The sequence below is a fragment of the Thermobia domestica genome, chromosome 5 (genome assembly GCF_964235325.1).
Source record: "Thermobia domestica chromosome 5, izTheDome1.hap1.1, whole genome shotgun sequence".
Lineage (NCBI taxonomy): Eukaryota > Metazoa > Arthropoda > Insecta > Zygentoma > Lepismatidae > Thermobia > Thermobia domestica.
The window spans coordinates 293,024,733-293,037,863 of record NC_137458.1 but is presented as its reverse complement, the minus strand read 5'-3'; the positions used below and the strand labels follow the sequence as shown (position 1 = coordinate 293,037,863).

The 13,131-nt window shown below is 32.0% G+C and overlaps 1 protein-coding gene across 1 annotated transcript in view; it reads left to right on the top strand.

Annotated features, from left to right (window-relative positions):
- The window catches only part of LOC145686697 (GTPase-GDP dissociation stimulator vimar-like), a gene marked incomplete at its 5' end in the record, with an annotated part of 37,480 nt that extends 26,039 nt beyond the window's left edge, over positions 1–11,441 (top strand). Inside the window, 1 exon segment of the mRNA XM_081760249.1 lies at positions 1,541–11,441. Within this exon segment, the coding sequence (XP_081616375.1) occupies positions 1,541–1,665 (125 nt within the window).
- Positions 11,442–13,131: the final 1,690 nt, after the last annotated feature.

Here is a 13,131-nt window from a genome sequence, read left to right as displayed (position 1 = left end):
AAACAAACCAGTATGCACGGTATAGGCCGTTCTCCATTACACTATTTTGCTCCAAGAGAAATGGATTACAGGGCTGCCAACAGAAATTTTATACAGTTATCATATTAGAAATGATCTACACAATCTTCAAATTCGGAAAAATTCAGTATCGATAAGTTTGTCATATTATTTTGAGCATTTATATGAAAAATAAACGAACTCAGGGTACCATGAAAGTAATACTGTTGTTCTTTACACACTATGAGAAGGAAAAGAACGCCATTGATCGAAAAAAACTGCAATATCTAAGTACTGCGAAATTAGAATTTCGGATGGATTCAACTGAAATATACATCTTGTATGACATGAATGTTGATGTAGCGCCTTAAAATTTGTGTGAGCTGTGATGAACCAAATAAACAAGGTATTGTCACTTACCAATACAGAATACCTAAATGCACATTTAAAAAAATAAACAAATAACTTAGCAATACGGTCAGTAGCTGCCCTTGAGGAAAGTAGCATTTTGATTAATGTGACTTTTCCCAAGGGAGGGAAGGGTGCACAGCGGTTCAGTGGTAGTGCGCTTACCTCTGGTGCGTGGGTCCCTGGTTCGATGATCCCCGTCCAATTAAGTTTGTGGTGGACATCGTGTCCGTGGGTTTTCTCGGGTTACCCCCGTTTCATCCCACATTCTCATCCCACCATAATCACTTGCCTAACTCATCCGTCTCCCTTAGCCTAAAGAGGCATGGTGGCTCAGTGGTAGAGCGTTCATCTCTGGTGCGTGTGGTTCCTGGTTCGATTCCAGCTCGCGCCAAGTGGACTTTGTAGTGGACAGATACCACCTCCCGTTTCCTCCCACTGTACGTATTCATTCCAGCATTGTATTCATTTCTCATCATATCGTATCCTTAAGCCTAGCCGGCATAACCGTGGGACGCATACTTCATTTCATTTCATTTTCGCTTAGTCTAAAGGGCGTAACAATGACACGTTAAACTGAAAGAAGGTGACTTCTTCCACGAGCCGCAACGGTATATACTATATGTATTGATGAATTTTTGAACAGGTCAGATTTCTTATTACGTACACTCATGTCCAAAATTATTGTCGCATGTCTATAAATATGTTTTTGTAGGAATATAATTTGATAACGAATTCACCCGGTATTTCTTATAATCTTAGTATGTGTACAATTGGCAAAGACATGTATGTGGCATATTTCATGTCAAAAGAACAGTAAATAAGAACAATAAAGCGAAAATAAAACTTTCTTTTCCATTTAGCAACATTTTGTTTTACTCATTGTAATTTTCGTATTTATCATTCTTTTCCTATGAAATTTAGCACAAATATGCATTTCCCGATTATACACATACTATCAGTATTAAAATTGTCCTGCAAGGTCATTATCAAATAATTTCGTACATGAAGACAGTTATAGATATGGGACAATCATTTTGGACATGAGTGTACATTTGAATAAAGCTGTGCAGATTTTTTTTTTTTTTTTTTTTTTTTTTTAAGAAAAAGTTCTTTTAATCATTTTTTTCTTCAGATCCTACAAAGAGGCACATACTAGAGTCCGGCGTGAAGAATCAACTGAAGAGTCTATCAAATAACTCCGACAAACGAGTGCAGGAGGAAGTACAAAGGCTAACAGCTCTGTTGGATTCTGGGTGACTCTGCTGCCGGCAACAACAACCCAAAGCTATAGGGAGTCCGTGGGACCCAGTTGAACAAAAATCACGCAGCGGGGTTGTTGATTGGCTGCGGATTATCTTTAAGCACAATATAAATTATTTATTGTAAAAAAATAAAAACTACTTTGTGTAATTTGAATGTCTCTTTCAGATCTCTCTATTTCTTTTTCTTGTCTAGTCATTGTTATAAAGTTCAAGTTTTACGTGATTTAAACTAAAAAAAAAAAGCTTAAAATAATACATAATTAAACAAATTTGGTCTTTCTCTCTTATTAATAATAATATACCACTGTTGAAGTGATAAAAGTTTTGGCATCAATAAATTGCTTTAGCTAAAAGTCAGATTGCTGTGCTTTCTTTCTTAACTAGTTTCTAAGTAGAACCATTGTTGGTTTCGTGCTATTTGTGTATATTTTTAAAATATATTATTACATACACATTATTTTCTCTTGTTCAATTTCAAATTCTATTTTAATGATTACATTTTAATGATTTGAAGAAAAAGAGAAACAACTTAACCATTTGAAACCATGCTGTGTGTTCATATCTGTGTAAAGAAAGTTGATAAAAATCTAACCTGTATAATATTAAATTATAATGATAATACTAATGCAATACACGACGAAATGATATTAAATTTGATAGATTAAACCCATCGTACTAATCCATTTCCTATGTGCGTATATACCGTGTTTACTCGCGTAATAGTCGCGTTTTTGTACCAATTTTTTAATCCGAAAAGCCAACTGCGACTATTACACGAGGAAAGCTGTTATTCAGTTATTGCTATGATCAAAACAATTTCGAATTTTGATACATACAGTATTGTATCAACATAAAATGGAGGGTGGAAGTAGGTTGCTTGATTTGTGCTGACAGATGAGCCACGATATTACGTATCAGTAAACACAAAAAGTTCTTTTGCTCGGATTCGCACAAGATAGACAATTTCGAAGGAAGTCTCGTTCACAAAGACAAAAATCCCGTAGACTTCGACATTTATGCGGGGAATTTTTGTGGCAAATGCTTTTACTTCAAACTTAAGGTGCGACTATTACGCGAGTAAACACGGTATTTAAGAAAAATATAGTGCATATAGACTATAAATTAGTTGAATAAAATAAAAAAATTGCAAGGTTAATTGATCGCCGCGAAATTTGTGTTTATTGCAGATTCATATTCCATATTTCACAACTCAGAAAAAAAAAAGCTTTGTATTACAAATAGAATGTGGACGGGATTAATAACATTTTTAGTATTATTATTACTAGATGTTTTGCACTAAACACAAAACAGTATCCTTGCAAATATACTGCCAACCCGTTGTGAATAAGTTGTAGTGAAAACCAAAAAAAAAAAAAAATTGTACAATTTGAAATTATTGTTAAACGTTTTTTCCTCGAATGCGAATTATTGAAACGTTGAGGAAGATTACTATTTATAATTATTATTAATTATAAACAGTTGTTAAAATATTTGTTGACAAGAGAATATTTGAATAATAATGAATACTATTTTATCTCAATTTTCTTCTCATGTGCATTTTTTGTAGGTTATTACTACTATGTTGTTTTATTATTATTATTATTATTATTATTGGAGAAGGATGAATTTCGTCGAAGATTTACGATGATTAGTAGTATTCCATACAAGTATTGGTTTTATTTACGCGATGAAATTATTGTGTGTGTATATATTTTGTATGTATATTCAGTACGAAGGCATTTCTTTACATTGTTTTTGTTACGGATTTTTTATACTTTATATTAAATGTGCCATGTTGTAATTTTTGTTTTAGAAAATTCGCTTATTATTATTATTATTATTATTATTATTATTATTATTATTATTATTATTATTATTATTATTATTATTATTATTATTATTATTATTATTATTATTATTGTGTTTTCCAGTGTTAAGTGCAATTGAATTATTGTATTATGCAAGCCGAGACTTGTACAGATTCGCTGTGGGTGTCTTTAACTGCTATGTTTTAATGGTGCAACTACTTAATAGAAGCAATTCTTTTTAAAGATGGCGTAACAGAATGGCTTAAAAGCATTATTTACATAAATTATATGTATAAAGAATATAATTGGGATGTGTGGATGTGTGTGTGTGTGAATTTATGTATATACTAGACCCAATGTGGTGAACATTTCGTTTCCGATTTTTGCATGTACTATGATTTCCTTAAAATGTGAATTGAATTGCTACTTCAATTAACTCTTAGCTCGTATACGGTTGTCAAAATTATATATGGAGTGTAAGATTGATGAAAGGTAACGTAAAAGAACATGAATCGCAACTGAAATATTTTAAAAAGTTTTAAATTATAAAGTTAATATTCATGGAAGGGTTTATGAAAGGGTTCTGTCGTGGCCCAAGTAAGATAAATATATGTACAGAATGTGTGTGTGTGTGTTTTGCGAAGAAATGAATGTTTAGTTTCCGAAGAAATTTGCTAAATTTACGAAGTAAAATGAGGTTATTGCTAGGACTATTTCGACATAAATTCCGAAACTCAGTTTCCAGCTCTTAAGAGAACATCTATACCGGTAATTAAATGTGCATTCGAACCCGTCATTCCGTTAGTGCCAAAATTATTTGAATAATTGAATTAATAGGGTAATTAGAGTAAACTCCTTAATAAATTTAAACGAAATTGAAACATTTTGGTATATAGTGTAACCTGTTAACTTATTGATCCTGTTTGTGAACTTGTTGGCCCTATTTTTAGTGAACCTGTATTTTCTCGTAAGACTTGTGTTATTTATTACTGTGTGGGTTGGCCGAATTGAAGCAGCATTACTTCTACGTATGTTATTAATGTTATATTCACCTCTGGATGTTTGACACCATCGTGATCTTCACTTCTGACAAACTTTGAGAACATCTTTTAATGTATGTCTCGGGAGAACAATAAACCCGAGAGGTGGTAAAGTTGTACGATTGAAAGTAACTTTTCCAAAAACAAAGCAGAAGGTAGTACTGTTTACTGCTTTTGCTCCGGTTGTCGGAATATATCTGAAAAGATTGGTACCACTAAGACCTTCTTGCATTCATATTCCGTATACATTCCAAGATAATTGATATCCAGATGAATTTATTGGGCTATAGGTATATGTTTTGGTCATGTCAGCTATTTCCGAACGCATAACACAACCACCTTTTGTGTTACGCTACTGAGAGGGGTGAGTTAGTATAGATGCTTTTGAATATTTTCTAAAACGATCACCCGTAGGAATTTCTATAGAGCGAGTTAGTTCAGCAGCTGGTGCGTGGAAGTGATGATCTTTCTGGATTTATCGTCATAGGTAGGGAGAAAACAGTGTGCCGCAGCGTTTTGTTAGCCAACAACTTGCCGAAATTACAATATTTAAAAAAAATAGTGTGCAAATGACAAACTAATATGCATATTTATTACGTAGGTGTTTGTATGTTGTATAAATAATTCTTTCTATACATCATTTATAATGTAGATAAGAGTCAGTTATTGTATTAGAGGCGCTTACATTACAGTCTGTCATAGTTTCTGCTTCAAAATTAATTTATTTGTTGTAAGTTGGTTAATTTTAATGGAATTACTAGTGGCCAACATAGATAGGTTCACTGTACATACAGGGTAATTATAATTAAAAGTACCGCTTCCAAAATGCTGAAAAAAAAAGTCAGAATGGCTTCAAATTTGAACGGAATATACTTGAAGAAGGGGGAAATGGTATGGCATAAGAAAAAAAAAAAACAAGTTCCAAAGTGTATCAATAGATTGCGCTGTAAGCGGCATAACGAAAGTGGATTCGTCTACAAGTGACATTTTGAATCAAAATACGACGGCTTTGGCATGAGTTGCACATTAAACCAACTGTACTGTTCAATGTGTTTGATTGTTTCAGTTTTGTGATGGAAAAAAATGACTTCTCATTCAACAATTGTGCAATTGTTAGTGGAAAGCCCATCCACCACAGCAAGGTCATACCACATTGCATAGTGGAAAGAATCCCATAAAATGCACAAAATATCACTTACTTGCAGCCGAATCCTCTTTCTTTATGCCCCTTACAGCACCATCTATTAACACACTTTGGAAGTTTTTTTTTTTTAATTATTATTATGCCATACCGTTTCCCCCCTTCTTCAAAGTATATTCAGTACAAATTCTTTTAGCATTTTGAAAGTGGGACTTCAATTATAATCACCCTGTATATGAGCACTTCTCAGTTTTTCCTTTGTTCCTAATTTTTCTTTCTTTTTCTTCTTCTTCTTTCCCTCGTGTCTGATGAAGTATTTTAGCGAAAGTGTTCATAATGTAGTTTTGACTTCAATGTATACCACAGAATCTCCGTCTGACCACATGATAATCTAAAAGGTATTTCAAAGAAAGATAAAGCCGTTTTCCTCTAACACTATTTGTGAAAGGTGGTAATAAATGTGAAGCAAGTACTGATAGCATAATTGATAGTTCCTTAAAAATAATCAACTCCTTTCCAAAACTTTATTGAGCAACCGTAATAATAGTGGTAGTAGTAAAAGTAATTATAAATAATCTATAAACTTACTTGTCTTTTAAAAAAGCAAATAAAGAAAAAATATTTTAAGAATCTAGTAAATATGATGTCAAATAACCTTTAATAAATTTAATCGCATGAAATAAATAACGTAACTGTCCCTCTTTTTCCCCCTATTTCCATGATACACCTAAACTGAATACAATTTTTTTCTTGTTTGTCGTAATTTACTACATTGAGTCAAAGCAACAACGAAGTTAATATATAGGGACCATTTTTGTAAGTTATTTTTAAAAACAAAAAAGGAAAGAAAAAAAGTTTAGTTGTAACAAATATTAGTTGAGATCTACTCGATATTTCTTATAATAGTGATATTTGATAGCATACTTCACCTTACTTATTTCTTGTTCATTAAAACTGCCAGTGCATTTGCATTTAGTTCTTGGAATTTCTTATATAGTTGTATTCGATATATACATTTGAAGGGTACAGGGAAACAACACGCTGAGTCATATTTTGTAATTTTTTTCAGGAGGGTGGTTTTAAAGCATACACAAAGCGAGTTCCTTATATGGGATTTCTTTAATTGTGTAGAAAATGCGATCAAACTGTTACTTTCGCAGTGTTGTTATACTATTGTTAAGACACCGCCTTCAGCTCTCCGAAGGGACAAATAACTCAAAATCATGTAATTTGAACTTAGCGTGTTTTTCCCTTGTACCTTCATTTATAAAGCTGAAGCTGAAGTTTGTGAGTTACTACTTTTTTTCTTTAGTATTTCCCCCCTTCCTATTTACATGATAGTTCTGAAAAAAAAAAAAAAAAAAAAACTAATAATGATAGATGTAAACTCCTCGTTTTCCAGACAAATGGCTTGTCACCGGACTGTAAACAAAAGTGAATACAAAAGACTGGTCATATGTCAAATTCTTTCAGAAAATAGTTCTTGATATATCATCATTTGGCTCTTAACATATTTAATCAGATGAATAAGTCATTTTATTGTGTCGAAAAGAAATTCATATTATTTAAAAAAATAAAGTTGCAGTCGAATCTGTCCTTTTTAGTAAAGTCTTATCAAGTCACTTGTATAGATACCGTCGTTAATTATGCAAACTATTGTAACTCTACTAACATATTAAGAAGTCAAATTGCTAATAGCCTTAAAGTTCATAATAATATGAGTACGCTAACACTCTGTTTTACATGTGCTAACAGTTCTGATTTTTACTTGATTACAAAATGGGGGTGTTTGTTTATATGCTGGTTATTGAGAATTATTTTGCTGTCACATAAGTTCCTGTAAATGTTTTAATTTCCAATGTATTGCATAAAGGGATCATTCCAAGTCTCAGTATGTTGGGCTTTTATAATCAAATATGAATTGTGTGTCAAGCATTCGATGAATTAAATTGCCAATTTCACCCATCAATAAATTATTACTATAAATCTAAATAATACAAAATATATATGCTCGTGAATTTTATCAACTGTTGTATCTACTGGAATTAACACAACATATTGAGAAAGCAAATGAAATATTCATGGCGTTCTCTTACATAAAAAGATATGAGCAAGTCTGCTTAACTATGACCAGATCAATGCATTATTGGTTAGTCAAATTTATAAACTGTCCTGTATATTAATTAATAATAAAAGAAAGAAAAAAAAGTATTTTATGTAAATTTTGCTGGATTTTTACAATTTCAAATTGAAACAAGGATGCAAATTTTGTGTCATTCAATTGTTATATTTAAATATAGTTGGATTATGTGTTATTGAATTTGCACTTAAAAAAGTATTCGCATAATGGCAGTCACATTTTTTCTTTCTTATTTTAAGTGAGAAATGAAGCATATTCTCTTTTTAACAATGGCTAATTTGTGTACATATTCTCATGTGATTTACTTAGAAATGCAAGTTCGAAACAAACAGTTTTTAATAGAAGTGATAATGTTTTTCTTAAATAAGTATCTAAAGATTATATGTCTTATCCTTACTTCATTGAGGCCTGCTTCTTTGCAGCGTACTGTTTATTCATTGTAATATCAGTGTAAAAGTTTAAAATTGACCAATGACTTCAGATACAGTCACATAGGTTTTTTTTTAAGCATGCAGTCAGTGGTCGAATTTAAATCATGTTCGCCGATATAAATAATCATTTTCAAAGATTTAAGTTCACCAACTTTCCATAATAAGTCCTGTACTTTTGTGACCATAGAAAGTAAATAAGTATGTATCCTCTTTGGCTGTTTTTAGCTCATCATTTTAACTAAAGATTATTTTACATTTAAAATTACTCTTCATATCACTCTGTGAGTACAGCCTTTTAAATAGAAGTGGATGGCCAGGGTTTTCTAAGAGACAATATATATTTCGCTATTCATATCTTAGAAACAGATAGCTATTGCTAGTCGCTTTCCTGTATCTACATGAAATGCTTTCTTTGGAATTTTAGACGTACGAGAATAATATCCTATTCTGTACTGGAACAATGTAGGAATTTCGTTCATTTTAAAGCGAACAGTTTGTACCTTCCACAAATAATTCAATGAATTAATATATAAATATGTGTCAAGTTTTGTGCATGTAATTTGTAAAAAACGAAACATTGAAATTATGAGGATATTCTTCTGAACAAGATTGGGAATTGTTAAAAGTTTAAAAGAATTTGCTACAAGGAACAATTGTAGAACGAACTATCTGCATATTAAAATGCTATGCTTATATGTTTGTGGGCAATTCGTTTCGACAATGAGATCTCAGAAACAATGTGCCATGCCGTTTTCGCTAATTATTCCAAATATTATGTAAGTTTGCCAGTTCTCATTGAAATCTTTAAAAAAAAAAGTTATTTTTCTATCAGTTTTAGGGGTCGTTTTGAGCACACAACATTAACATTGTCGCTTAAACAAATATCAAGGTGGATTTTTTTTTTCTAACTATCGTTTCTCCTGTTTAAATGTGTCAAGTTTGACCATTCTTAGTTTAGATATTTTTCGAAATGATTGATTCTGCTTCTGTTCACCAAAGAAAAGTGCATATTTCTTGTAAACATACGTACTGTTAAAAAATCGATGCGGTTGTGTACCACTTCCGTAGTCACTTAATCTCTGTCATGGCAGATTTTTATCCTTTTGTTACAAAGAAAAAAAAAGTTAAAGAGAACGTTTTAGCCAGAATATTGAACTTCCTTGCAGCGGAAACAAATCTCCGATATCTTCCTTGTTTTAGAAACATGTTTCCCTTGAATCTCAAGCGAACGTTGGGTACGAGAGGGGAAATACCAATATCGCCTTATGCGCAAAACAACAAGAAAACATCAATATATATATTATTTCGTGTCCTCTTATCGTGTTTGTGAAACCCTACATGTCATTCGTTCATCGTAGCTCATACTAGAATGATGTTCTATGTAGACAGGACAGGTTCAGCTGAGTTTCCTTTCAAAAAGCGCGGAATTATTTTTAGCAGCTAGCTATATTTTGATGAAAATTAGGACTTTTAATAGGAAATAATGAGAATTCTGTATACAATGCTACATTAACATTTGTGATGGCATAAACGTAGAATGCGTCGGAGATGCTGTTGCTGAAAGCTCTGTAACAGTAGAGACAGCTCTATCGACAAACTTAGAACGTTTAATATGGCATATTCTATTATCGTAATAACAAGACAGGACGGTTTGTAATGTACGATTTGTAAATACCAAAAATGATAGTACTTGGAATATTTGACAGAAGTTCCAACATTCAACTATCTGCAATAGCGCGATCAATGACCGTGTTTTTGTTTAGAAACAGCGTAGAAGAATATTGTAGTGATTGGGGAACCTTCGTTTGGTTTATAGCACGTACAGCAGTCTGTCAGATGCCAGTTCTCGTTAACCGCACAATAGAGTCCGTTCTTTGTATGTGCAGTGCTAACTAACTCACTCACTCTATGGCCTATGGAACCCGGAGGTTCAATGCCGCGTTCACACAAGCTCTCCACTGACTTCTATCCTTAGCTAACTGCATCCAGTTTCTACTTTGTATTCCAATCTCTGCGAGATCCATCTTAATATTGTCCTCCCATCTGCGCCTAGGTCTTCCTAATAGTATGTGCAGTGGTACTAAATGAAAATATAGAATTTAGGACACACTGCAGAATCTCTGTTTGAAATTAACTTAATTCTGTTAGTATGAGATAAAACGTTTGAATATTACGGTGCTAATGTGATGTTTCGTTAAAAGTATTTCTTATTAAATTATCAATAAAAAATATATACTTCTGTTTTAAAATGTTCCTATTCTCGAATATATTGCTGGATTTAAAAGAAATTTTCCGAAGAATGAGTTGTGTAACGGCATTTATAGTTTACAACAGTGAGGGTCAATTGAAAATGCAGTGCGAGCCAGGATATAAGAAAAGCCATGCATGAGGGGGGCCATTTTCCATATTCCTTATGTTTCTCAAACCCCCAATGAGGCAATGGTCTTCTGAGTGTTTATTCGTTTCTAGATATCCTGTTTCTTGTTTCACATATCTAGGTCAATTAAAGCCTGAGCACTATGAAACCTGCATTTTTTTTTTCTAAAAATCGGTCTGGTACCAACGGCCTTACATTGCAGACAAAATGGGCTTGGTAACAAAAGATTAAAGAACGTATTTTCACCATTCAAAAATCAAGTATAGATTCAGGTATATTATGCTGGCTAGTTACACTCTTTCTGTTACGCATATAGTTGGAAAAGGGACAAATCATACATTTTCGTTGGCGTGATGATACACACTCGCGGCTGCCACTTGGCTATCGTTGGTTTACAATTTAGTACGTACTAAAAAAATCTCAAAATTAACTGTCATTTGTTTCAAATCGCTGTTGAAGACTTGATAAGGTATGTTCAAACAAACTGTTAAAGGCTTACACCACCTGTTTATTATTGTTATTAATATCAATAATAAAAATAAAATAATAATTCGACCACTGAGTGCACAAGGTAAGGTTTTATCACAAATGGTAGTGACGTTTTTGTAATGAAAGAAATTAAGAAAGGCCTAATTGTAGCTACATTTGTATAATTAGCTATTTTTAAGTATTCTCTGTCTGTGTTCGTGTACTTCACATAATTATTCGCAAGTTTGGAACCGTTGATAAAGTTCTGTCTTATTTAAAATAAATAGAAATTAAAATAAAAAATTTGAACTCTTTTTAACAGTATTTCTGACAAGCCTTACTTCCGTAGGCGGCTACTTTTTTTTTTTTTTTTTAAAAAAAAAAAACATACTGTATGTAATAATAAATATGTAGTTACAATTTTGTCGTTTGAGGCTAATTTCTTTTAAGCCATTCTGTGTATTTACAAAAATACTAGCTTTAAGTACAATGTTGTTAACATTATAAATACTTAATTGTTCCTCTGTTAAAAACAAGAAGTGGAAAAAATAATAATTTTACAAGCTTTAGCTAATTTTTTCCAAGATGGAAATTTGGTGTTTGTTAGCCACAAGTAATGTTGAGAACTAATTAAGTCATTGTTAGAGTTGCTAATTGCACAGCAATGTTATGGCATTTCAAAGTTCTTCCATTGATGTGGTATTTTTTTTATTTTCTAGTAAAAAGTAAAGTGATTACTAATAACTAATTGTGGTATTTAAAAAGAAAGTGTATTTTACCTTGCATTTGTTGTGCCATGCTCGATATTTTTGAGATTTAGAATAAGCATATCATTAAAAATTCGTATTTGAAAGCCTTTTTCCATTTTTTCCTGTTTGAGATCTCAAATGGTGAAAAGATTTTTCCTTCTGTTCATTATGTAAGTTTAATTACCTAATATAAATATGCACGATCTTTCACATGCTGTACTGTGTACGAATCTTGTATAAAGGTATCGGCAGATTGTAACGTTTTTTTGTAGATGGAATAACACATTCCAACTATGAAAGGCTTATCTTGTTATTGTGAATAATGTAAGTGTCCATATTAATAAATATAACGTTGCTTTAATTGCATATCCACCAATATTGTAGTGTTTTGTTTCCAATTCAACCAAAATGTGACGAATATATTTTTCGCCTTCCGTTTTTTTTTTTCTTAAAAAAAAAAAAACATTTTTTTGTTTAAAAAATCAATCTCAAGTATAGTATTATCGTATGTAACTAATACAAAAGCTTTTTTTAAAAAAAAAGAATACAAGGATAAGACAAAAAAAATAACCGCAATGTAGTTGTAACTTTTCGTACATTATTCATACTGACTTGTGTCGTCGTTTATTTTTATTGTTATGCTGTTGTGGTCATGCTATGAAAGTTTGATCGTAATTCCTCCATTTCTCTCTCTCTCTCTCTCTCTCTCTCTCTCTCTCTCTCTCTCTCTCTCTCTCTCTCTCTCTCTCTCTCTCTCTCTCTCTCCAGCAGATAGATCATGGCTGCTTCGTTTGCACCAAAGAGGAACGTGACTTTATGAAACCCAGGTCTGTTGTGGATGACTTCGTACGCAGAACCATGACTAATTTCCAGACGATGTACACTCATGTCCAAAATGATTGTCGCCTATCTATAACTGTCTTCTTATAAGAATATAATTTGATAACGATTTTGCAGGGTACTTTTTAATACTGATACTATGTGTATAATCGGAAAATGTATATTTGTGTTAAATTTCATAGGAAAAGAATTGTAAATACAAAAATTAGAATGAGTAAAACAAAATGTTTATAAATGAACAAGAAAGTTTTATTTTCATTTTATTGCTGTTATTTACTGCTCTTTTGACATGAAATTTGCCACATACATGTCTTTGCTGATTATACACATACTAACATTATAAGAAATACCGGGCGGAATTCGTTATCAAATTATATTCCTACAACAACATATTTATAGATGTGCGACAATAATTTTGGACACGAGTGTACCTCTTCATCAATAGTCACTCGTCTGTCTAACAGAAT